This window comes from Scomber japonicus, chromosome 21, assembly GCF_027409825.1.
Source record: "Scomber japonicus isolate fScoJap1 chromosome 21, fScoJap1.pri, whole genome shotgun sequence".
Classification (NCBI taxonomy): domain Eukaryota; kingdom Metazoa; phylum Chordata; class Actinopteri; order Scombriformes; family Scombridae; genus Scomber; species Scomber japonicus.
The window spans coordinates 10110757-10138047 of record NC_070598.1 but is presented as its reverse complement, the minus strand read 5'-3'; the positions used below and the strand labels follow the sequence as shown (position 1 = coordinate 10138047).

The window sequence follows — 27291 nt, the reverse complement described above, 5'->3', positions numbered from 1 at the left end:
TTCAGAGAGCTATGCAGTTTGGTAGTCACCATAGAAGGAATAGAGACTGTGGTTAATTGGTACACGTATAATTAATTAATTGCATTTTGTTAGGTTACAGAATCTGAACAGTATTTTAGTTTAGAATTTTTAATAAAATTTAAATTTTCTTTCAAAGTAATTTACAATTTCCTTAAATTTAGTACCAAATTATAGTATGTTCATCTTTCCAGAATACTTGCATAGAAATAATTAGGAAATCGCAGACTTGTTTACTTTGTAAACAAATGAGCAGCAGAAGCAAAAGCAGATGAGGAAAGTCATCCTGCAATGTGTGAAACCATTTTGATTATCCAGACCATCTAACAATAGCACATCATGATGGACTTATAATACATCATGTTTGGTGACCCAACAGATTTTAACGGATAATTCTCACCGTGTTTATAAGCTGTTCAAGCCACGGGCTACCTGGCTTGACACAACGTTTAACACCTTTCTTGGTTATAATCCTAGAAACAGGAAAGAGAAATGAAAAAATGTTATACAGTATAACCCTAAAACAGCTATGATTTCATGTCAGTATCATGAGGTACTTCTCACCTGATTTCAAACAGATTACAGTAATGACATCAGACAGAGATGAATAGAGATTGATTCAGATTTAGTATGTTTAAAGGTTTGTTCAGAAAAAAATGCTGTACTTACAAAAAGGCATGGTATTCGCAACCCACTCGTTTCACCTGTTCCAAACACTTCTTTATGTTATGAACCTTCTTAGAATTGCTCTTCTGACAGCAGATAAGCTTTATGGAAGCTGTTAGACGATCACACAGAAAGAGGAAGAGGGACAGTGTGTGTCACGGTGAGTCAGTGAGTGAGTGAGACATCTTATCAATACAAGCATGACACGGTTACACAGTGGGAGGAACCAACACAAGATCATTGTTTGATTATTCAGAGAGGCATCAGGCTGTGACCCATTGAACATTGGTCTTCACAGCTTCCCAGTGTAAATATTCATTTTAATGAATTCTTATGAATTAACAAAGCTTTTCTAGGGTTACACCATGGGACATATAAACTGAGCAAACGCAACTAAACCAAAAAACATCAGTTTATGAGTAATTATTAAGAGCTTCTAACCATGTCAGGCAGCAGAGGTTATTCTCTTTAAAACCACTTCCTGTTATATAGTCCTCTTCAAAATTTTAACAAAACAGTCTTTTAAATGATGGTTACACTTTGAGACACTTCATGTGGCTCACGTGACTTGACATGATATGACAATGTATTACTGTTACCTTCTGATGCAGAGAAGAGCGTCACAACAGCCAGGGTGAGCAGCCACATCCAGAGAGTCTTCCCCATCTTCAAACGCTCGTTGATGCCTCCTGTGTTCAGTTACAAACCACTTGCTGAAGTCTAATGATAAGAGAACAGAGAGGTGTGATCTTAAACATGGCTGCTTCACAAAAAAAGAGGAACAATTCTTGTCAATGTAGACTCACCAAGGAGTGTAATTTGTCTTGTCATTCAGTCGTGATGCTGCAGTTTGTCTGAATTACCGTTACATTCATGTTTGATTCAACTTTACTGATGCACACATTCAGTCTGACCCACACTGAGTTGTCCAGTAGTGTATTACAATTCAACACCATCACCTTGATTAGCCAACTCCATGAAAGTTGGAGTTTTTCCATTTCTTGGAGGCAGAGCTGCTCACACCAGATCATGAATTTCAGACGTAAATCAAAGAAAATATAAGTTGTTGCCATTTGGTTTTTTAAATTCACTTATTAATGGGAGTCTCTTCTTTGTAATTTCAACTTTGTGTGTTAGCTGCTACGGAAAATGAAATGGCTCTGCTCAACATGGTTACATAATCCTTCCAAATATTGAGATATGATGGAAAAGTGCTTTATAAATAATAGACGAATATATTATTCCAACATGTCAATATGGCAGGGACATTTTATCAGATAAACGGGATAAACTCCCAAACAATTTCTCATGTCTGTCTTAAAACAATAGTCAGGATCCTGACTGAATATTGAAACCTGAAAATCTTGCTGTAATCATTCCACCTGTTCATATTGACCATTAGAAGATCCCTTATATAATATGAGTGATGGGGGACACAATCTTCAGTCCTCCTTCTGTGTAAAATGTTTATCTAAAACTAATGTGAAGCTTCAGGCGTCCAAATGAGTCAAATCAAGTAGATATCTTTTAACGTTACAGTCTTTTTAATGCCAAAGTCCCTCTTTTTGTTACTTTACTTCGACTACAGCTCAACGGAAAAACACAAAGAGGGAATTTGATGCTAAAAAGACTGTAAATGTGGCAGATATGCACTTGCTATATATCAGACTGCTGAAGCCTCATATAAGCTTCTCATCAACTTTTTGCACTAAAGGACAATTTAGTTGTAATTTTGTAATCTATCACTTACTTAAAGACCCATAACATATGCTGTGATTGTAGAGACCTTTGTTGTATGTTGTTCCCCCTCCCATTGTCCTCTTCTTTCCTGCCGGCTCTCATTAGTCTATCAAACTAAGGAGGAAAATGCCCCCAAAATAATTGATATAAAATAAACTGATTTAATAATATCAACTGAAAGCAGCTTTTACAACTTGCTGGAAAACACTTGATTTAGGTCTGTCTTGATTAGAGTAAAATGTTCATATAGTAAGTTAATTTTTCCTCATATTGTTAATTTGGTGTTTATAATAAAGCAGACATTGTACGAAAGAAAACAACCAGAGTCATTGGCATTTTAAATTCATTTAATATGATGTAGTTTTTGGTCTCTTTTTTTATATTACTGCATTTGTCATCCTTACAAAGTAATGCCAAAATAATCCCAAATCATGACCAAAAATAATAACTACAATTTTCAAATACAAATTCTGTTAATCAGCTGAGAATCTTCTGCTAAGCTTCAACGTTTTTTCCATTCCACATCATCTTCATCCAGGACTGTGGCACAGTTAGGACATTTGAATTTTTTCTGTGGTGGATACAGCACAAGAGAAAAGTAAAAAGAAAGAGAAAACATGCAATCAGACAGAAAAGTCCATATAGAGTTCATTAAATAGCCTTTTCAAATAGTTTTACAAATCTTGACATGTCAATTCTGATATTAGTAGTAGATTTTGTTGACACTACTGACACCATCTACTGTATTTTGTCACTGATATGCAGGGTTTCTACAAAGCTCAGTTTTCCCTATACACACTACAACACCAAGCTGGTGTTTTCACATTTAAATACATTGGAGGCCATTTCGGAAAAGCTCAATTTTGAAAGAGAAAATCACAGTTTTAGTCTGGGTGGAGGGCCAAAACAGGGAGAAATGTTACATTTATGAATTTAGCCATCTTAGGCTGTATTAAGTATATGCAGTAATAGCCACATTGTATCAAGAAATGAGATTTCGGTCATATCAGATAGAGAGTGGATGAAGAGTGGGAGTGATATTAAGTCTTAATATAGCCCTGTGGACATGGTTTAAAGTGGGAGGGAGGATGTCAGGATGGATGGATGATGTAGAGGACTCTAACACCAGAGTCTGGGGTTTGTATCCCACTTGAGTGCCATAATGGTTAGGTTTACAGAACAAAAGCAGTTTGATAAAGGTTAGGTTAATTAACATTTTTTTCTGTATTAAACCAAGATCATGATGTTTCCCTAACCTTAACCAGGTGCTGCCTGTGCCTTAACATAAGCATAAAAAGTTAAATGACAGTGTAGTTGTCACTGCAAGATCAGATATTACTAGTTGACAGGCAGTGGAGAGAGGGCAGAATTATGTTTATTGTGAAATGTATTTGTTGATGCAATTCAGAAGTTTATTTACATCATTTTAAAGAAACAGGCTTGCACAGAACCACCAGCTACTTGCTAAATGGCAGATGCTTACCTCATGTAGCTGCTTTCTCAGCCAACGGGACTCTGGTTTGATACAACACCATCCCCAGTTTGTTTTAACCCTGAAAACAGGAAACAGAGAAATAAAACCATGAGACACTGCCTGAATACTCGGCTCATGCTCTTTTCCAGAAATTTCTAATTAAACATTAGCCTGTTTGGTTGTTGACTTGTAAGAGTTGGGAATTTAAAATTGCCCCTGTGCAAACACATGAAGCTCAATCATCCAGTTGTACACTCTATTAGGATCTATATAATATTTAACCACAATAAAACGATCATTTTAGTGGCAAAAACATTTTCTTTTCAAGTTCAGGATGGAGCCCACAGTGTTGGAACGTTTAAGAGTAAAGCATCAGAATGATTGTGTTTGAGTTGACTACAGGAAATGACAATGGAAAGAGAGTATTTGTTTGAGCATGTTTAAAGATGTGCTTACATGTAGAAATGGTATCGACATGTTGCCTGTTTACAACACTGTTCGTATGGTCCTTTTACCCAGTTGACACCCTCGAGGCAGCAACTTAGTTGTGGTCCAAATGCACCCACCGAATATCCTGCAACAGACCATCACACACATACACAGAAATATATCATTATTCATTAATACCTTTGATAGTTGTTTACTTATCAAAAAAGTAAGCATGGCACACTGTTGTACACTGAGAAGTATCCGGACAAGTGCATATAGGTCTGCTTACAGAGGTGAGGGAAATCAACCCAAAATTAAGATTAAATTGTTAATTTGCTTTCTCTGGTAATGATATAACAAAAACATGTACAGATGTTAATCTGTATTATATAATCCTCTAAACCTACTTAAAATTATCCTCTCTATCATTGACAGACATAAATGATCCTTCCTGATTGATTTTGAAAAAAAATAAACATAATTGGGATTATTTTGACACATGTTGCAATTGCAATATGATTAACGATATAAAAGGAAATGATCATGTCTATATCGTTCATTCAATATAGACATGGTCATTGAAAAACACATTATAATGATTTTGGTATGATTTTTTTAGGGATCTGTATCAGATGTTTTCTTAAGTCCTAAGTATGATGTGTATGCCAGGACACACTTAATTTAAAATGGTATTTTAAATATACGTTTCCCCTTTAAAAAATATTGCGCCCACTGCAATTGCAAATTTATTGGTGTCATACAGTACTTTACACAGTAGTTGTAAAGCTGCAATGATAATTGTTTTGAGTAAGAAAACGTAACAATTATCTGATTCCAACTTCTCAAATATGAATATTTTCTGCTTTCCTTAGTCGTCTGTGACAGTAATCTGAATATCTTTGGGTTGTAGGTTGCTGGTCAGGACAAAACAGGACATTTCAGGCTGCTCTGGTAAAAGGAGATCAACATTTTTTAAATTTTTATGACATTTTCAAGCAAAACCAACTAATTGATTTATCAAGAAAACAGGTGATTAAATTTAAACTCACAAAACATTGGATATTGTGCTTTTTTAGGCGAGTCAAATCATCACCATCTATTCTTTCCTACCCTTTATTCAAAATAGAGCAAACAATAAATGAAAAGATGTACCTTGAAATGAGAGCATCACAGCAGTCAGGGTGAGCAGAAAAACCCAACGGCTGACAGTAGGAGTCCACATCTTCAAACGCTGCTTGGCACCAAAACTGACTCTAGATGTTATTCAGCTCAACTCACCAATCTCTAATGATAAGATAACCAGAGAGGCTTTATTTTATACTCTGCCGATTCATTCAAAAAACAGGAACATCAGTTGGTTCATGAATTGAAAAAATAATGCTGAGCTGATAAGAGGACATAGAGGGAAGTTTGTTAATCATATTCATATAGGTTTTTTGAGATATTGCAAAATACCTTCATATCTTCTTCTGCAGTTACTTCCAGTGTTGGGGAGACTTAAACTACATGTAGCTGAACTACATAGCTTAACTACAATTTGCTGTAACTTGCTTAAACTACATTTACATTTTGTGCTCCATCAAGTATTTCAACTACTTTTTGGGTCATTTTTTGTAATTTAACTACTCAATTTACAAACTACAATTTTGGCCAATAACATGAATTTTTTTTTATTTAAAAAAAGACCTATATAATATATATACATTTTATTTTACCATTATCTTGCTCCAGAACTCATGACATGCCACCATTGTTGTTCAAGACACACCGATCTAGAATATATGTCTACCTCTTTGTATTTTTTATTACATTTTTTGTTGACTGATTTACATTTCTGATTTAGAAGTGGTTATTGGGGTAGGATTTTCATTTTCTCTATAGATTACCCAACATGTCTATGGTGATCCTACAGTATGATGACCAAAAATGTCAGCTTTTTTTCTTTAAAAAAATAAAGCTGAGTTGAGATGTACACATACACACATGATATATACACATGTTGTTTTACTTAACGCTGAGTTAAATGAGTATAGAGTATAGAGTTTTGCAGATAATCCATGGTGTTTTGCCATTTATACGAATTGTTTTGAGAAATGCACTTACTGTTTTGCAAATGCCGAAGATGATTTGAGAAATGTACCAAAGCGACTAAGAAAAACTGTAATTACAGTAAAATGTTCATATAGTAAGTTAATGTTTCCTCATATTGTTAATTTGGTGTTTATAATAAAGCAGACATTGTACGAAAGAAAACAACCAGAGTCATTGGCATTTTAAATTCATTTAATATGATGTAGTTTTTGGTCTCTTTTTTTATATTACTGCATTTGTCATCCTTACAAAGTAATGCCAAAATAATCCCAAATCATGACCAAAAATAATAACTACAATTTTCAAATACAAATTCTGTTAATCAGCCGAGAATCTTCTGTTAAGCTTCAACGTTTTTTCCATTCCACATCATCTTCAACCCGGACTTTGACACAGTTAGGACATTTGAATTTTTTCTGTGGTGGATACAGCACAAGAGAAAAGTAAAAAGAATGAGAAAACATGCAATCAGACAGAAAAGTCCATATAAAGTTCATTAAATAGCCTTTTCAAATAGTTTTACAAGTCTTGACAAGTCAATTCTGATATTAGTAGTAGATTTTGTTGACACTACTGACACCATCTACTGTATTTTGTCACTGATATGCAGGGTTTCTACAAAGCTCAGTTTTCCCTATACACACTACAACACCAAGCTGGTGTTTTCACATTTAAATACATTGGAGGCCATTTCGGAAAAGCTCAATTTTGAAAGAGAAAATCACAGTTTTAGTCTGGGTGGAGGGCAAAAACAGGGAGAAATGTTACATTTATGAATTTAGCCATCTTAGGCTGTATTAAGTATATGCAGTAATGGCCACATTGTATCAAGATTTCGGTCATATCAGATAGAGAGTGGATGAAGAGTGGGAGTGATATTAGGTCTTAATATAGCCCTGTGGACATGGTTTAAAGTGGGAGGGAGGATGTCAGGATGGATGGATGATGTAGAGGACTCTAACACCAGAGTCTGGACTTTGTATCCCGCTTGAGTGCCATAATGGTTAGGTTTGCAGAACAAAAGCAGTTTGATTAAGGTTAGGTTAATTAACATTTTTTTCTGTATTAAACAAAGATCATGATGTTTCCCTAACCTTAACCAGGTGCTGCCTGTACCTTTAACATAAGCATAAAAAGTTAAATGACAGTGTAGTTGTCACTGCAAGATCAGATATTACTAGTTGACAGGCAGTGGAGAGAGGGCAGAATTATGTTTTTTTTTTGCGAAATGTATTTGTTGATGCAATTCAGAAGTTTATTTACATCATTTTAAAGAAACAGGCTTGCACAAAACCACCAGCTACTTGCTTAATGGCAGATGCTTACCGCACGTAGCTGCTTTCTCAGCCAAGGGGACCATGGATTGATACAATACAATCCCTTCTTTGTTTTAACCCTGAAAACAGGAAACAGGGAAATAAAACCATGAGACACTGCCTGAATATTCAGTGTTTTGGCTCATGCTGTTTTCCAGAAATTTCTAATTAAACAATTGCCTGTTTGGTTGTTAACTTGTAAGAGTTGGGAATTTAAAATTGCCCCTGTGCAAACACATAAAAGCAAATGAAGCTCAATCATCCAGTTGTACACTCTATTAGGATCTGTATAATATTTAACCACAATAAAACGATCATTTTAGTGGCAATAACATTTTCTTTTCAAGTTCAGGATGGAGCCCACAGTGTTGGAACGTTTAAGAGTAAAACATCAGAATGATTGTGTTTGAGTTGACTACAGGAAATGACAATGGAAAGAGAGTATTTGTTTGAGCATGTTTAAAGATGTGCTTACATGTAGAAATGATGTGAACAACGATTGGAAGGCGTCTGTTCACAACACCTAACGACTGGGCCTTTTACCCTGCCGCCACCCTCCATACAGCAATCTAGTTGTAGTCCAAATGCACCCACCGAATATCCTGCAACAGACCATCACACACATACATAGAAATATACTGTCATTATTCATTAATACCTTTGATAGTTGTTTACTTATCAAAAAAGTAAGCATGGCACACTATTGTACACTGAGAAGTATCCGGACAAGTGCATATAGGTCTGCTTACAGAGGTGAGGGAAATCAACCCAAAATTAAGATAAAATTGTTAATTTGCTTTCTCTGGTAATGATATAACAAAAACATGTCCAGATCTGTATTATTTAATCCTCTAAACCTACTTAAAATTATCCTCTCTATCATTGGCAGAGATAAATGATCCTTCCTGATTGATTTTGAAAAAAAATAAACATAATTGGGATTATTTTGACACATGTTGCAATTGCAATATGATTAACGATATAAAAGGAAATGATCATGTCTATATCGTTCATTCTCATTGAAAAACACATCATAATGATTTTGGTATGATTTTTGTAGGGATCTGTATCAGATATTTTCTTAAATCCTAAGTATGATGTGTATGCCAGGACACACTTAATTTAAAATGGTATTTTAAATATACATTTCACCTTTAACAAATATTGCGCCCACTGCAATTGCAAATTTATTGGTGTCATACAGTACTTTACACAGTAGTTGTAAAGCTGCAATGATAACTGTTTTGAGTAAGAAAACGTAACAATTATCTGATTCCAACTTCTCAAATATGAATATTTTCTGCTTTCCTTAGTCGTCCGTGACAGTAATCTGAATATCTTTGGGTTGTAGGTTGCTGGTCAGGACAAAACAGGACATTTCAGGCTGCTCTGGTAAAAGGAGATCAACATTTTTTAAATTTTTATGACATTTTCAAGCAAAACCATTTAATTGATTTATCAAGAAAACAGGTGATTAAATTCAAACTCACAAAACATTGGATATTGTGCTTTTTTAGGCCAGTCAAATCATCACCATCTATTCTTTCCTACCCTTAATTCAAAATAGAGCAAACAATAAATGAAAAGCTGTACCTTGAAATGAGAGCATCACAGCAGTCAGGGTGAGCAGAAAAACCCAACGGCTGACAGTAGGAGTCCACATCTTCAAACGCTGCTTGGCACCAAAACTGACTCTAGATGTTATTCAGCTCAACTCGCCAATGATAAGATAACCAGAGAGGCTTTATTTTATACTCTGCGATTCATTCAGAAAACAGGAACATCAGATGGTTCATGAATTGAAAAAATAATGCTGAGCTGATAAGATGACATACAGAGAAACACCCACATCCAGAGGGAAGTTTGTTAATCATATTCATATAGGGTTTTTGAGCTATTGCAAAATACCTTCATATCTTCTTCTGCTACTTCCAGTGTTGGGGAGACTTAAACTACATGTAGCTGAACTACATAGTTTAACTACAATTTGCTGTAACTTGCTTAAACTACATTTACATTTTGTGCTCCATCAAGTATTTCAACTACTTTTTGGGTCATTTTTTGTAATTTAACTACTCAATTTACAAACTACAATTTTGGCCAATAACATGAACTATTTTTTTATTTAAAAAAAGACCTATATAATATATAATATAAATTTTATTTTACCATTATCTTGCTCCAGAACGCTCTTTGACTGGCATGAATCATGTCATGACATGCCACCATTGTTGTTCAAGACACACTGATCTAGTATATATGTCTACCTCTTTGTATTTTTTATTACATTTTTTGTTGACTGATTTACATTTCTGATTTACAAGTGGGTATTGGGGTAGGATTTTCATTTTCTCTATAGATTACCCAACATGTCTATGGTGAACCTACAGTATGTTGACCAAAAATGTCAGCTTTTTTTCTTTAAAAAAATAAAGCTGAGTTGAGAAGTATATTTCTGCAGGCATGTGAATATTTTGTAGGCTATTATATTTTGTTTAATATACACCACATGTTGTTTTACTTAACGCTGAGTTAAATGAGTATGAGTATATAATGAGTTGCTAAAGTTACTTTTCTTAGCTGTAGTTTTACAAACTACATTTCTCCAGGGGTTTGTTCAAACTACTGCCAGGCTGAAGTACATGTAGTTTTACAAGCTACGCTTGCAGAGTAGCTTCTCCAACACTGGTTACTTCACAAGCATTATAAAATCCACTATATGCCAAAGAGTGTGTGAGAACTCCACCCAAAATATTGCAGATATTATAGATGATCTCAACCCCATCCAACACCTCAGGGTCCAGCCTATCGCTCCCAACATCAGTGCTGGACCTCACTAATGCTCTTGTAGCTGAATGGGAGTAATTCCCTGCAGCCAGCAGGCCAAAGTCTGCTGGACTGTAGGCAATTAAAACATTACAGTTTTTCTCAGTCACTTTGGTACATTTCTCAGATCAGAATTGAAATTCTCAAAACTACTTCTTCAATATTCACATCATTGTGTCACTTGTACACATCAAAAAAGCAGTTTCTCATTTCTTTGAACAAGTTGCAAATACTTTGGTACATCCATGCAAATGATTATGTACAATTCTCTGTTCTTTCCTACATTATCAATTGCTTATGTCATGTTGAACAAAATGTATTATAATGGGTCTCTGTTGAATAGTCTCACCCCCCACAAGTCTTTACATGCAAAATGGTTGAACAAGTTGTCATAATATGTCAAGCATATTTCTTTACATTTCCATCCGACTTTTTTTCTAAATCTGTTCTGAATAGGTAAATTGTCACACTTGTAGACTACGTTCTCAATCATGGGCTTACAATGGCCCAAATGTTGGACACAACTGTGTCCTCAATCATCATCATATACTTTCTGTAATGCTTCATACAATATTACAGTATTCCATTGGCATTTTACAATATACAGTAAGTATACTTTATACAGTGACATTTTATCTTACTCAATTGTGCGTTTTGCATTACTATATTTTTCACACATAGGACTGCAAGACAACTTCACAGGGGTGGCAGAGGGCCCCTTTTCACACCTGAACAGGAAGAGGCTATTTGCACCATGGTTGTAGAAAACAATGCCATAAGACTAAGGGAGATAAAGAGTGCCATTATAGAGAACAACAACATCTTTGAAAAAACATCCAAACAGTCAGCATCTCAACCATTGACAGGGTGCTGAAAAGACACCAAATGAATATGAAGCAGCTGTATAATGTTCCATTTGAAAGAAATGGTGAAAGAGTGAAGGAGCTGCGCTACCAGGTACAGTAAAACATGCAGTCACTGTACCTCACAGTAAACAGTACAACATTGTATAGTGATGTACAGTAAGTGTGACTTTAAGACTTTTTTAAGTATATTTTTTGGGCTTTTTTGCCTTTATTGTATAGATTAGTGGAGAGAGAGACAGTAAACAGGAGGCAGAGAGGGGGGGAATGACATACAGGATAGGACCACTCGGTACGGGATTTGAACCGGGGTCGCCTGCAGCGAGGACTGTAGCCTCTACACATGGGGCGGGTGATCTACCCACTGAGCTATGCTCAACCCCCGAGTTTCAGACATTTGCTATGGCTATAGAAAAGAAGATGCAATATGTGCTGTATACATTTGATGTAACTTTATCTTGTCCTAAATGAAAATGCATGTAATTCATAAAACTAATTTTGTGTCTTCTGGATATAGTGTGTAATGGAACTGGAAGCAAGTTGACTACAGGAAATGACAATGGAAAGAGAGTATTTGTTTGAGCATGTTTAAAGATGTGCTTACATGTAGAAATGATGTGAACAACGATATGAAGGCGTCTGTTCACAACACCGTTCGACTGGGTCTTCTACCCAGCCGCCATCCTTGACACAGCAATGTAGTCGTATAAATGCACCCACCGAATATCCTGCAACAGACCATCACACACATACACAGAAATATACTGTCATTATTCATGAATACCTTTGATAGTTGTTTACTTATCAAAATAGTAAGCATGGCACACTATTGTACACTGAGAAGTATCCGGACAAGTGCATATAGGTCTGCTTACAGAGGTGAGGGATATCAACCCAAAATTAAGATTAAATTGTTAATTTGCTTTCTCTGGTAATGATATAACAAAAACATGTACAGATCTGTATTATTTAATCCTCTAAACCTACTTAAAATTATCCTCTATATCATTGGCAGAGATAAATGATCCTTCCTGATTGATTTTGAAAAAAAATAAAATAATTGGGATTATTTTGACACATGTTACAATTGCAATATGATTAACGATATAAAAGGAAATTATCATGTCTATATCGTTCATTGTCATTGAAAAACACATTATAATGATGGTATGATTTTTGTAGGGATCTGTATCAGATGTACCTTGAAATGAGAGCATCACAGCAGTCAGGGTGAGCAGAAAAACCCAACGGCTGACAGTAGGAGGAGTCCACATCTCCAAACGCTGCTTGGCACCAAAACTGACTCTAGATGTTATTCAGCACAACTCGCCATTCTCGATAACCAGATAAGATAACCAGAGAGGTTTTATTTTATACTCTGCCGATTCATTCAGAAAACAGGAACATCAGATGGTTCATGAATTGAAAAAATAATGCTGAGCTGATAAGAGGACATACAGAGAAACACCCACATCCAGAGGGAAGTTTGGTAATCATATTCATATAGGTTTTTTGAGATATTGCAAAATACCTTCATATCTTCTTCTGCAGTTACTTCCAGTGTTGGGGAGACTTAAACTACATGTAGCTGAACTACATAGTTTAACTACAATTTGCTGTAACTTGCTTAAACTACATTTACATTTTGTGCTCCATCAAGTATTTCAACTACTTTTTGGGTCATTTTTTTGTAATTTAACTACTCAATTTACAAACTACAATTTTGGCCAATAACATGAACTATTTTTTATTTAAAAAAAGACCTATATAATATATAATATACATTTTATTTTACCATTATCTTGCTCCAGAACGCTCTTTGACTGGCATGAATCATGTCATGACATGCCACCATTGTTGTTCAAGACACACCGATCTAGTATATATGTCTACCTCTTTGTATTTTTTATTACATTTTTTGTTGACTGATTTACATTTCTGATTTACAAGTGGGTATTGGGGTAGGATTTTCATTTTCTCTATAGATTACCCAACATGTCTATGGTGAACCTACAGTATGATGACCAAAAATGTCAGCTTTTTTTCTTTAAAAAAATAAAGCTGAGTTGAGAAGTATATTTCTGCAGGCATGTGAATATTTTGTAGGCTATTATATTTTGTTTCATATACACCACATGTTGTTTTACTTAACGCTGAGTTAAATGAGTATGAGTATAATGAGTTGCTAAAGTTACTTTTTTTAGCTGTAGTTTTACAAACTACATTTCTCCAGGGGTTTGTTCAAACTACTGCCAGGCTGAAGTACATGTAGTTTTACAAGCTACGCTTGCGAAGTAGCTTCTCCAACACTGGTTACTTCACAAGCATTATAAAATCCACAATATGCCAAAGAGTGTGTGAGAACTCCACCCAAAATATTGCAGATATTATTATAGATGATCTCAACCCCATCCAACACCTTAGGGTCCAGCCTATCGCTCCCAACATCAGTGCTGGACCTCACTAATGCTCTTGTAGCTGAATGGGAGTAATTCCCTGCAGCCAGCAGGCCAAAGTCTGCTGGACTGTAGGCAATTAAAACATTAAATGAAATAAGGAATAAGGAAGTAATTTACTTCAAATTCTGTAATATCAGAATGTATATATATATATATATATATATATATATATATATATATATTCATGTATAGATAGATAGATAGATAGATAGATAGATAGATAGATAGATCGATAGATAGATAGATAGATAGTTTGAAAACGCCATCATGCACACACACACACACACACACAGATGATAGATATATAGATAGATAGATAGACAGACAGACAGACAGACAGACAGACAGACAGACAGACAGACAGACAGACAGACAGACAGGACCTAAAAACCTATTCATGCAGTAGCAAAGTGCTGTACTTCCAGCCATAGCCGGACATTGCATGTGTAAGAAAATATGAGTCAGTCACATTTCAAAACCATTTATTTTTAGTTCCAGTGCAAAAAGAACAACTGTGCCATTACTGAAACTGACAACTTTACAAAACAATGCCATAAAAATGTCTTTGAAGCTATTATAAAATTATAATAAAAATATAATAATTTAAATTTAAATAGATGTTTAAGTAAAATTAATAAATAGTGAAGTAGCAGAAAATGTTCAGAGTAGTTGCTTTAGATGGGTTGTTTGTCTTATACTGCATCATTTCACTGGACTGCAGTTATTGACAAGTCTGGAGGACAGTTTAACTCTTTCTGCAATGTAGAGAAGGAGAGGGGCGAGTTAAAAGAGAGGAAACAGGGGAAATGTACAATTTCACAAGTCTATATTTCAAGAAATAATCAGTGTTCAGTTGTTGGAGTGAGAAATTTGTCTGATCTGTTTATTTAAGCTTCTTCAAGAGTCACTTGTGCTACACTGACATGATCCTCCAACAGCTTCTCAAATATGTTTTCTATTCAAAATACATCTTTAATTAAAACACACATTACACAACATTACACATAACATAATAAACACATACATAGTTTGCTTTTAATGGTAGATTCTCACCTTTTCTAGTTTCTTTATGAGCCACTTGGCAGTTGGATTGATGCACCGTATTTTATTCCTCTTGGTCACAATCCTAGAAATAGGGAACACAAAAACAAAATGTTCAACATCTGCAATCAGTCAGGGAGCTTTAAACATCTAAAGAGAGTACAGCTGTTGCTCTTACTTAAGATTATAAACAATGAGGTCAATCATTTCAGAGATCCGCCTGTGCAGCCCCAATTAGAACTAAATGAAGCTCAAGAATCCAGTAAAACAGTATATTTGTCACTGAACCAGCTACAATTTCAGTGGAAATAAAAGAAATGTCACAGTTGATAAAGTAGACAAGAAACATTTCGGGGATAGGTTGTTGAGTGATTTTTCTGGAGTCTGTTTTTCAGTAGATTACAGAGAAAGACTGGACAGAAATGACGACGGACACGTTTGAGTGCTGTGCTTACATGAAGGCGTGCTGGTTGCAGCCCTCTCGTGGTTCCTGTTCGTAGCACTTCTCAATTCTCTCTATCCTCCTGGAGCTGACGTTACGACAGCAGGGTATGTTCAAGATTGGGACATAAGATTCCACTGCACACACAGAAAATATACTGTCATTATACAGAAAATACATCAGCAATTCTTTAGTCATCAATATAGTAAGAATGACCAGTTACACATAGGGAGTAACACATTAATTATGACTGCATCAAGACACACTGCAGCCATAGTTACAGTTCCCCTAAATCACTGCTAGTCCTGTTTTGTTTGTTTTTTTGCCTCATGCAAAAAATATAGATGAATAAACTAGATTCTTAAATGCTATTAAAAATTATGAAGTCTACTCACTGTGATTTATATAGTACTCATGCCACAGTTACCTTTTACTCAAGAAAATCGACATATGATGCATTTAAGTCCTTAAGTCTGTCTTTATATTGAACACACATTTTAATTGTTTCATTCTGTAATAGCCTGTCCATTAAGGCAGCAATGTACAGTGCAGTATGATTGTGTTCATTATCAACTAATCAGATTGATCTAGTAATCTAGTTCTGTCAATAAAATGCTCTCCAAGAGATGTTTTATCTGACCGGCAGCTCAAAATCCAAAGACATTCAATTTGCTACCATATAAGACAAAGAAAGCAGCTCATTCTCTCATTATGCTTGAAAAATGATCAACAAAATTGATTAATAATCATAATAGTTGCTGATTAATTACTTGTTGGTTTCATCTCTACTCTAATGCACATAGTTTTCATTGTTAAAGAAGGTTTCATTCTTTTCTAGATGGGATCCAAATTGCAGAGGACAGAAGCTGGAGATTGCAGAAGACATCATTCAATCATGTTCAATTTTTACCTTGTGATACAGAGAAGAGCATCACAACAGCAAAGGTGAGCAGGAAAACCCAACGGCTGGCGGAGAGGGTCGTCCACATCTTCAAACGTTGTTCTGGACTCTGGATTTCAGCTGCTTACTGTACTTACTAACTGCTCAACTCGCCAAAGTCTGATGAAGAATGAAGCAGAGATGTGTGCTCTTAAATACTGAAGCTTTACACAAAAACAGGAACTATCCCTGTCATGCCTGATGTGTCTGAAATGGAAAAAGTCATGATGCAGCAATGACAGGACTTAGGACAGACATTCACACATACCAAGAAGATGGATCATGTCCATATATGTTCAGGGTTGTCGTGATACCGCATTGTGTCGTATCGATGTTTGGAAATGCAGCAAAGTCACACAAACTTCTCTTCAGTTTTGGCCTCCATCGTTTTGTGTGTTTCATGGATGTATTAAGGAGAACAAGTTTGTTTTCCCCTTAATTAACTGTCATTTCATGTCATATTGTTATTGGTTGTTTTGTATAGAAGAAGTGAACATTTTGGTTTAAATTTCAGACACTGTCAGAGTTTTGCCTCAGGCTGTTGAGGGTCGTTAGTGGATCAGTCTCACAGTGAGATCTGGATTGACAATCAAAGATTTTACTGCATTTCTCTCACAATTATTAACTTTTGTCTCAGACAGCTTTAAATCGCCTCTTAATATACAAAACAACACCAACATGAGAAGAAACAAGATGGTAGAACAATAAACTCAGTCCAAGCTTGTTAAGGACCAGATTACAAAACAAACAAAAATACCAGATAAAACATAAAAATCTTACTGTATGTGAAATATCTAGTTTCATCAGTATGCATGATTTGAAAAGACTTTGGAAAGATCTTTGAAAAATTTCAATTTTTTGGTGAATGATGTATGCTTTATTAAGGCCCCTCACAGGCTACCTAATGCAGTTACTGTTGTAAAAATAAACAACTCCTGCTTTATGGTACAAAACATATGAGTTAAAGATATAAGGCAGAAATATCTAAATGAATTCTTATTTGCATAGCTGATTATACTCCAATGGGTGGGACACTTAAACAGCTCAAAGTTATGAGCAACAGAAGGGGAATCACCCAGACTCATCGGTCTGCTCAGAGCCGTACTAAGAATAACCCTCACAGACTGCCTGCCCAACTATTCTTAGCATCCACTGTTACCATAAACCCTAAAAAAACATGTCATGATGGTATGAGACGCTGCTGAAAACCCTAAAAGAAGAATGACTCCCATTCATGATATGTAACTGCAGCAAAAATAGTAAAACTGCATTTTTGTGAACAGGGAGAAATATTTTTATCCCAATGCGTGTGACCCAACTCAAAGGTCCTCTTACTAGCTTTTTCTTCATCACACGGTCTTAATTGGTTTTAAAAGATGTACACTTTAAGATATATGCATGCTTTCTTTTGATGAAATATGTTTCTGATTACTTTATCAATAAACATGTAACACTTTTTTTTTATTTGTATGCTTTTGTGTGATGGCGTGGGATTAGAAAGCTCATCAAAAACCTCGGTTTTATTAGTCCTGACATCACAGTACTTTATACTCATTTAAGACTACCATTTCTTTTTTTAAGTCCACAAAACTTTATTCAAATGTCTAGTCAATATCACAAGCTGTCCAGATACCAAATAATGATATAGTTATAAGAAAAGTGAAAAAATGTATGTTTTAATGTCATTTCCTAGTGAATATTGAAGTCATTTTAAAAGTTTAATGCTGTCATTAATTAGAACAATCACCAAAAATATACTATATAATTACACATATTATAAGGCGTGTTTATATATTATATTCTATCATACTCATGAGTATTTCTTTTTGACTGTGTAGCTATAACATGTTCCATAAAGCAATACTGTGACTTTATTACTGCAAAACAAAGTCATTTTTCATACAACGTCTCCCTATATATAAAGGAATAATATGAAAATGTATATTTGTGCTAAATACACATAATCACATAATGGAAAATGTGAGCTGTTTTTATCCTCAACAAAACAAAACCCTGGTCAGCAGTTTTAAGTGTGCGTGTGACCAAAGGAGAAGAAATGATATGAAAAAAAAAAGAAGAAGAAAGAAGAAAGATAAGGGCGAGGCAACTACTGATAGATGGTATCATTGTGTTTGCATCATTCAATTGTGTCAAATCTTTCTAGTGAATCTTGGTGTGGGTGTGGGTGTGGATTTGAAGCTCCTTTTATAGATAAACAAAAATTGCTGAATACTTATAACTATAACTATTAGCTCCCTCTTCCTCTCCTCCCCCCCTGCTAGCTAGACAGCTCCTCACAGTGTTTTCATCTTGAAACTGCAATATAGGCAGCACCTTTGTCACTATGTCACAGCAGCGCTTATGTAACTGACTATCTACTCAGTTAAACAGAAATACTCAAAAATAAGGACACCAAGACCTCTGTAATATTCCTGCATGTTTGAGGAAGATATTTTATTTCTTTTTTTTTTACTTTTTTCTCTTCAAAGAAAATGTGTATTCTCCACCACAATTACCTGAAACCAGAACATACTGCAGGAAGATAAACATTTAGATGATATCATCTAAATCTAAACTAAAATGTGGCATTTTATATTATTTCTTTCCAAATTTTACAGAGTTTTGATGTTAAGTTGAACATTTTCCTTAGTTTCTGTTTGGACAGCAGTATTTATAAAATCATGGCTGCAGCCCTGCACATGAAGTCCCAGAGAGCACTGAAAACACATTTTATCAATCAAAACAGAAACTCTACACACTGAAATGATCACCTTCAGCTACAGCAACAACATGACACATTAAGTTATTCCATATGAGCTGAAGCTTCTGCTGCTATACTATTCTACATTAAACTGTAAGTAATCTACATAATGATTGTGAGTTTATGCATATTGTAAAAAAATAAACGGCAAATATTTATTTTTTATAACCCCAGGGTTGTTTATAGTCTATTTTACTTCATTTTTAAAACACTTTTACTGTTTTTGTTTTCTTATTTTGTATTTAAATTGCAGTTCAAAATCAAATTAAATATAAGTTTGCTTTAGATCGGTTTATTTGTCATGAAGAAACAGGCAAAAACAATCCTTATTGACAAGTTTGATCAAAAAAAATTGCCGAATCTAGACACCGTACATGTAGAAAAGACAGAAAACAGTCACATTTTAAATCCATTTAACAATATTTATTTTTGGTCTCAGTCTCAACTCCAAAAAAAGATAAACTCTGTTATTACTGTAATAGAGACCTTATCAAAATGACCCCATAAAACTCTAAAAGACTTTATAAGACTATAAAATCAGTGTACAGTTTTATATATATATGTGGAAAGTGTTTACAGCTTTGTTGTTACTTACGTATTCAATGGAGGTGCTGTATTTTTGGAGTCCGAGGATAAATTGATGGAAGCAGGGTTTCAAGGCAGTCGATTTTGATTAGTGAATATGACATTTACCAAGAATGATAAGGAGTTGGGTGATATATTTGTGATTTGCAGACAATCTATTGACATCAAAATATAACAGATAGTTTAACTTGTATATTAGTACCATTTTTGTTATTAATGTAATTGTTCATATTTGTCCAAAATTGAATGAATTGTAGTTTCCTTCTCTGGCAAATAACCTGGGTTTAATCTGTAGCCTATTGTTATAGTTTAAATCTTCCCAACACTTCTTTAACAGAATATCTGTGCAACATATTGAAGGATACTTCTTTCACTTTGTTAATAATACAGTAGTTGTTAAATTAGTTAGAGCACTCCTTATTCCCATAGTTTATTCCTTGTGACTCACATGGGGTAATGACAGTCCTCCCCTTTGTTTTTTAAAGTGACCGCTTTACGTGTATTCTCGCGAGATGTGAGCAACAGCGCCCCCTTAGTTGATGCGTGGAAGCGCGACGGGAGGTCTGAGGATCCTCCGCGGCTAATGATAGCAAGGTACACAAATCGGGATTTAATTCACTTTCCTTCATCACGGACACTCTGGGAGGTAAACGAAAGCTGCAGGAGGACATAATTTCGACTAAGCCCGTCTGTTTTTTCTGCTACACCCCCACCAAGGCGAGCAGCGGGAACAGAAGAGCCCCGCTAATCCCGACAAGAGGGACGCGGCCTGCTCTTTGTAGCCGACTCCCGGTGCAGCTCAGCCGGCCAGCGCTGCCACCGGAGCCCGGTGCTTCCCCTGGCTCGCTTCTCTCCACACCAGCTGCAGCGTGGCGGCTTTAAAAATCTGTTTTTTGATTCACCAGCCGAAAAATCTCCTTCAACCGGTTCCCCTCCCGGTAAACGCGCGGCTGTCCGGTGTTTAGTGTGTGTGTGTCACGGAGAGCCGTCTGAAGCCGGAGGGGCCTGTTTTGTTTTCGAGCCGCCGCCATGAATCTCCGATGAACAATAACACAGCCGTAGTTTAACCGAGCGGAGCCAAACACGGGATAATAGAACTAATAAACGCCAAGTGTATGACACCAGCACCGGACCGAGGTGGAAGAAACTGGGTATGGGATGGAAGTATCATCGCATTGCACACCGGAGCACTTTCTGGTTGGATTTTGGAGCCGCCGCTGCAGCTCATAAGTAACCCCGTTAAAAGGCCACCGGCGGCGTGGACGAGAGCGCACACATGATGCTTTACTGTGTGACCGTAACTCACGGATTGTATGGAAACAGACTTGGATGAACCGACGTTTTTATGCATGGTCGGCCCCCGTGTGTATTATATGCACTTATTCTTTGCATATCTTCTCCCACCAATAAAAAGCAGCAGCACTACTTCTTTCTTTCAGAGCTGGAGCATCACATTGAGGATGGATTGGATGTGACTGATCGTTAAGCGGTGCACAGGAACCGGGGTTGCTTCAGATAAATATATGTATTTATAAATATATGTGGGATTTACCAACTAAACCTATGCTCTCTTCAAAGCCGCCAGACTACCTTGAAAAAAGCAGCGATTTAAGTTGTTTGCATCTGTGTGTGACTTTGGTGTTTTAAAAAAACCCACAAAAAAAAAACACGCATTAATATATCTTTTTACGGACTGCACCGGAGCGTACCGGAGCCCGGAGGGGGGCCAGGCAGCTGAGATGAACCCGGTGAATGCGACCTCTCTCTACGTGTCCGCGAGCCGGTCGGTGCTGCAGTGCGACCCCCGAGACCCTCGGGCCCTCGCGGAGCTCTGCAAGCTGCTGCCGTTTTTCCGCCAGTCTCTGTCCTGCTTGGTCTGCGGTGAGTGTGTCTCATTTTTAATCATTATTCATACTATTATTATTACATTATGAGTGTTTTATTGTGATATTATGCTTGTGTTAATGTGCTTTTCGGTAACGTGCGTTGTTGTGTCAGCTGTGCTCGCGGTGAAAGCGAGCCTTTAAGCGATGCCTCCTTCAAGTACGGTCAGAAATATCTAGATTCCCTCATAAGTGCAGCACTAATGGAGCCAATTCATCACAAGTTAATTGGTGAAAGTTTTATGTTACTTTGGAAGAATGTATTGTTTGGTCTAATGGGAAATAACACAGAGAAGAAATCTCATTTGTACATCATCAATCTTATATTATTATTATTATTGTTATTATTATGATTATGGCCAAATTCCATATCCCTGAATGTAAAATTACGATAATAAACTATGCTGCTTTATTGCATCTGGAAATGAGATCAAACATTCAATCCCTAAAAACAAATGCAATTAAAACTGGAACGCACTTCAGACTCTAAAGTTTTTTACTTTTGGGTGGTTGTTTTTACATTTTCCTAGGTTTTTAAATGTGCTATAAGTATAGGTTATACAATAGTTGAAAGGCCCCACGAGAGAAAAAACAGTAAATGCACATATGTGTGTATGTATATGTATATATGTATATGTATACACACACATACCAACACTAAAACAGGTGTTTACACTTATTACACAGCTATAAAATGAAAATGGTGCTTATTTATAATGCGAATCAATAACAATAATAAAACAATAATACATTTGTTATAATAGTGATAATAAAACATCTTGTAATGCGTAATTCCGTATAATGAGTACTTTAGTTACAATTGCTTATAATAGTTGGTATTTTTAATGAAGTAAAATTGTGAGTGCATTTTTAGTGCCATTTGTCTGCAAGTCAAAATCTCAATTAGTAAAAATTGGCAGCAATTCAGAGAGAAAAAACCTTTTTGATTTGTTTCAATATGAGAAATGAATTGATAGTTATATAAATCAGTCAAATCTGGACTGTGGCATATCGAATTGTTATGAGCGTCCTTGTCATACAGAAGTTGCAAACCTCCTTTTTGATACCTGAATTTCAAGGGGGTGAGACATTCAGAGAATATAATTTAAGACATATGATGTTTGTGCAGGTACACCAAAATAAGCTGCAGTATTTGTCTCGTGAACTCCGAAGGTGCAAGTTTCCAGGGCGCCATGAACGCAGCATAATTCACAGCTACACCCATCATGACACACCCCCCTCTGTGTGCTGTTTGGCAGCATCGGGGCGTTTCTCTGTTTATCTTGTTGAACAACATACCCTCCACATACTGGATGCTATGCACCAAATCTCCACCTCACTCTACCAATCCCCAAAATAAGCAAAAAAAAGTGGGCAATAAAAAAGGAGGAGATGGTGTTATTGAATGTATTATTTAGTATAGTGTTTATTTACTACTTTAAACAACAGTAGCTGCTACTGTGCAGCGTGAAGTGGGCTGCAATTCAAGTGAGGGAGCTTTCTGTGGTTTGTCTGCTTGTCAGATCGTAAATAAACTGCATCTTTGATTTATTTTGGTGGTATATTTAATGCATGGTTTTCACTGCTCATAAATAATGCAGTAACACTCCCTTAGTCATAGAGAGTGGATAGATACACCGCTCCCCGTTTCATGTTGTCTGTATGGCAACAGAGGAAGCAAGGGGTGACCCTGTGTTGCAGGTTGTAAATGCATGGATGCATGGATTTTATATGAATTACTGATGTTTTATTCCTTATTTACCCAACTGAGTGTGAATTAAAAAGTGATATTTGTGTTGCAATCACAGATCAATTCACATCCGCTGTGTGAATAACAGATCAATATTGAGCAGTCTATACATTGTGTTAAATATAGGCTCACTGCTCTTGCGTGGGACTTATCAGACAGGCAGTGAGTGCACAGTGTTTAAGCTTTGCCGCTTCTCATGAATGGACCTTCATCCCTTTTTTCCCATCTGCAGCTGCACTCCCTAGCGACCAGCGTTGCTAAGGAAGCTCCTCTCAAAGAGCGGTTGTCATCAACTCTGGCAATTTGACAGGAACCTCTCAGGTTTACAAATACATGTCAGTTTAAGGTTGGATCACAGCAAATGAGGAAGCAATAGTTTGTAAATCACTCATATACTTACGCCATGCTGACATTTTTAAATTTAGAGTATTATGAGATTGTGGGTTTTCGCAGACAGGATGTTGATCTGATAAGATTTTATTGCCATACTTATGTTGATGAATCTCTGATGCTTTTTATGGTTCCTGTGAAATGTTCGATTTGATGTATTAAAGCTTCCGATGTTTGTCCTCCCTCCATCTTCAGGTAACCTGCTGCAGGACCCTATCGCTCCCACCGACTCGTCATGTCAGCATTACGTCTGTCGAGGCTGTAAAGGTCAGAGGATGCAGCTGAAGCCATCCTGTAGTTGGTGTAAGGACTATTCCCGCTTTGAGGAAAACAGGCAGCTCTCCTTGCTTGTCCACTGTTATAGAAAGCTCTGTCTCTACATCACTCAATCACCGCTCGCCCCGCACATAGCCAGCGCCGCCAGTGACTCGCCGGACCTCCAGGCCATCCTCAATGAGGGTCTCACGTTAGCTGAGAGCGAGCCGGAGGTGGAGGACATTTCAGACTCAGTCGGCCTGTCACAGACAGCCTCCACCTCAGAGGTGGTCCATCCCGATGAAGCTCCACTTTTGAAAGAGCTCAAGGGGGAGGACTCAGGCCCTGTGAGCATTAACGGACTACATGATTGTAACGGCCTGGTCAGTTCGGACACACTGCAATCCATCACCATAGAAACAGGTGGAGGTGTTGCTAAGCAGGAGAGCTTTTCGGAGGAGATCCCGGTGTGCGTGAGCGTCACAGGGACCGGAGAAGCAGGACTTTGTGACATCAGCACTTTCGGGGATGACCTGAAACATGGCGGGGGGCCGTTGTTGTTGAGTGTTGAGGATGTGCTTAGGACACTGGAGACAGACGCAGACCCTGACCCCACACCCCAGGCGGACTGCCCCTCCGTACCTCAGTCCAGCCTCAACGGGCCTCACTGCCCATCTGGCCCCAACTCCTGCCGCTTGGTCCCCTCCCTCCCCACAGAGAACAGCCCTCGCCCCCTCCAACCTCACCCGCAGCCCTGTCTGCAGCCCCCACCTCAACCCTCAACGGTTGTCCCCCGTGTCCCCCCTCGGTGCCACCGCAAGCGCTCCCGCTCAGAAAGCGACAGCGAGAAGGTGCAGCCCCTCCCCATCTCCAGCCTCCTACGAGGGCCTCCCCTAGGTGCCAACAGCTCCCCCCACCACTTTAATCCTGGGGCCACCACCAAACAGGAGCCCAAGTTCCCTGCAGCAACGCCCCACCCCCACCTGGCACCTGTGCCTAACGGTGGACCCCCTAAGGTGGGCAAGACTGTGCTTGTTTCCAACAAGGGGCTGAAAAAGACTGTGGAGCATCACGGGGGCCCTAAGAAGGCTTACACAAAAGCCAGGCAAGGGGCCCCCAAGCCTCGCGCCCAACCCCGTGACCGGGTACCCCCTCACCCCCATGCTCACCCCCTGACACACCCACCCAGCCCCTCAAAGCCACTGTATAAGAAGCCTGTGGAGAAGAAGGGCTGCAAGTGTGGCCGAGCCACACAGAACCCCTCCGTGTTGACCTGTAGGGGGCAGCGCTGCCCCTGCTACTCAAACCGCAAGGTGAGAACAACGCTGGCACCCCCACCCCACCAAGTCCACCCTCTGCTGCCTCACTCAGTGTCTTCTGTCAATAATCACATAGCTGTTGATGATGGGAAACATCTAAATGACCAACAATATACTGTAGAGATACTAACATACTTAACTGCTGCCTTACAGTAACTGGTTGTGTTTGTTTTTACATTGCAACATAAGTTTCATGACTTATTTGTTAATTTGGGTGTGACGCACTGTGTTGAAATATATCTGATACAGTCATACAGAGCTTTGAATATTAGGGAAGTTAGACTAGTGGTGATTCCCAAACTTTCTAAAACCACAACATCCTTTCATATAAATTTACTTTTCATGGCACTGTTGGTTAAAATGTGTGGTAAGCATTATAAATTATTATTATTAAATTATTAAATTGTAGGAAAAGCAGCAACTACAGTGAATGACAGTGGCTGTTGTGGATTTGAACTTTCCACATTTCTCCAGACAAAATAATCTCAGCTGAAGGTCAGCCAGCCTGTCTGCTCTGGATTGTTGCTCAGCCTTCATCTAAACTATTCATGTTGGTATTAATCTGAGCACTTCTCTGATCTCTATCCATGTTGACAGCTTGTAAACTCAAAATGTCACAAACACACTAAGAAAAAATGAGAAGCAGTCAGCAGCAATCCAAGATTAAGTCCACTCATGACATACATCCTTAGTTTTTATCATTGTATATATGTCATCATTAATTCTATTTCTCATTTGTAGGCGTGTCTGGACTGTATCTGCCGTGGCTGCCAGAACTCATACATGGCCAACGGAGAGAAGAAGCTGGAGGCCTTCGCGGTGCCAGAGAAAGCCCTGGAACAGACCCGGCTCACACTGGGCATCAACCTCACCAGTATCACTGCGGCAGCCCTCCGTAGCCCGGCCACCAGCTCCCCCGGCAACACCCTCCTCAACGTCACCGCGGGTACGGGGGCGCCCGTCACAGCCACCTTCCTGTCGGGGGCGGGTCATGACAACAGGGGCTTTGACGATTCACTGGAGATGCGGTTTGACTGTTGAGGTCCCACCACCCCTACTTCCCCCCTCCCCCTTCTCCTCCTCCCCCTCTCCCCCTTCCGGTCAGTCGTCACGCACATTCCCCGCCCCGCCAGCTGAGCGTTATCCATCGGGTCGTGACAGGGACTTGTGGTGGCGGAGCCAGAACAAGGCAGCTACAGTGACAGGCGGTAGTGAGGGTCACCAGCTGACGCTGAGGAGTCGCCCTCCGTCCTTCGCCCGAAACTGCACCATGCTCGTGGTCTTGCATACAGATGCAGAGTGGAAGAGAAGAACAAAGAGACAGAGATGTAGCGTTACTGTATGTGCAGAGATTTCCTTTCAGTGGGGATAGTTTTTTTTCTTTTGTTTTCTTCTCTACTATGGGTAATGTGTAGAGCATGTTGTGTAGCTAAGTCGGGGGTGTTGGCCAGGCTGTGGTCGGTCACACATCTGTGCGTGTGTGTGTATGTGTGTGCGTGCGTGTGTGCGTGTGAGTGTGCATGTGAGTGTGTATGAATGAGGGGAAGAGTTTGGCTTGGAGATTAACGTTATTAGCAGGAACGGAGACATCATCGTCATCATCAGAGACTGGTGTAATTTATATAAAAGAATGAACTTTTTGTACATGGATTCATCAGTTTCCATTTAAGAAGACATTTTATGATATATTTTATAAGTTGCATTTAAACAAATGGAAGCTGCAGCAGTGTAGACCTGCACTCAACCAGAATATTTCACACAGGCTAAAAGAGGCAGAAGTGTAGGTTTACAGTATTTGGTAATTATGTTATACCACTAGAAAGAAAACACAGGATGCAAAGACCCCTGAAAAAAATTCACAGATGTAACCGCTAAAAAAATCTTGAATGATATTTCTGAAGGTTTTGAGAACACCACCACCAGCCAAATGTGAGCTTTGTTTTTGTGTGTCGAATGTTTCTACTCCGTCAGCCACTGTCGCAGATCATTCAGAGATCGTCTTGTATATTAATAAACAAATATATTTAATGGTGAATTTTGTAG

General features: G+C 37.9%; 1 protein-coding gene and 2 long non-coding RNA genes across 3 annotated transcripts in view; 2 read left to right on the top strand and 1 right to left on the bottom strand.

Moving 5' to 3' along the window:
* Positions 1-27291, top strand: part of LOC128382289 (uncharacterized) — a 41735-nt gene that overhangs the window by 12268 nt on the left and 2176 nt on the right. The gene's annotated exons all lie outside the window — the stretch shown is intronic.
* Positions 453-1393, bottom strand: LOC128382288 (uncharacterized). The gene is made up of 3 exons (XR_008323720.1): positions 1284-1393; positions 688-796; positions 453-491 (listed from the first exon to the last, which is right to left on the bottom strand). It is a non-coding gene; the product is annotated as an uncharacterized LOC128382288 (long non-coding RNA).
* LOC128382275 (E3 ubiquitin-protein ligase MSL2-like) lies at positions 20109-27085 on the top strand. The gene is made up of 3 exons (XM_053342272.1): positions 20109-21532; positions 23870-25242; positions 25990-27085. The coding sequence occupies exons 1-3, from the start codon at positions 21391-21393 to the stop codon at positions 26287-26289; spliced, it is 1815 nt and encodes a 604-aa protein (XP_053198247.1). The 5' UTR covers positions 20109-21390; the 3' UTR covers positions 26290-27085.

Coding starts and splice junctions, on each gene's coding strand:
- LOC128382275 (XM_053342272.1), top strand. CDS start 21,391: ATGAACCCGGTGAATGCGACCTCTCTCTACGTGTCCGCGAGCCGGTCG. Junction 21,533..23,869: donor TCTGTCCTGCTTGGTCTGCG/GTGAGTGTGTCT, acceptor CTCCATCTTCAG/GTAACCTGCTGCAGGACCCT. Junction 25,243..25,989: donor CCTGCTACTCAAACCGCAAG/GTGAGAACAACG, acceptor TCTCATTTGTAG/GCGTGTCTGGACTGTATCTG.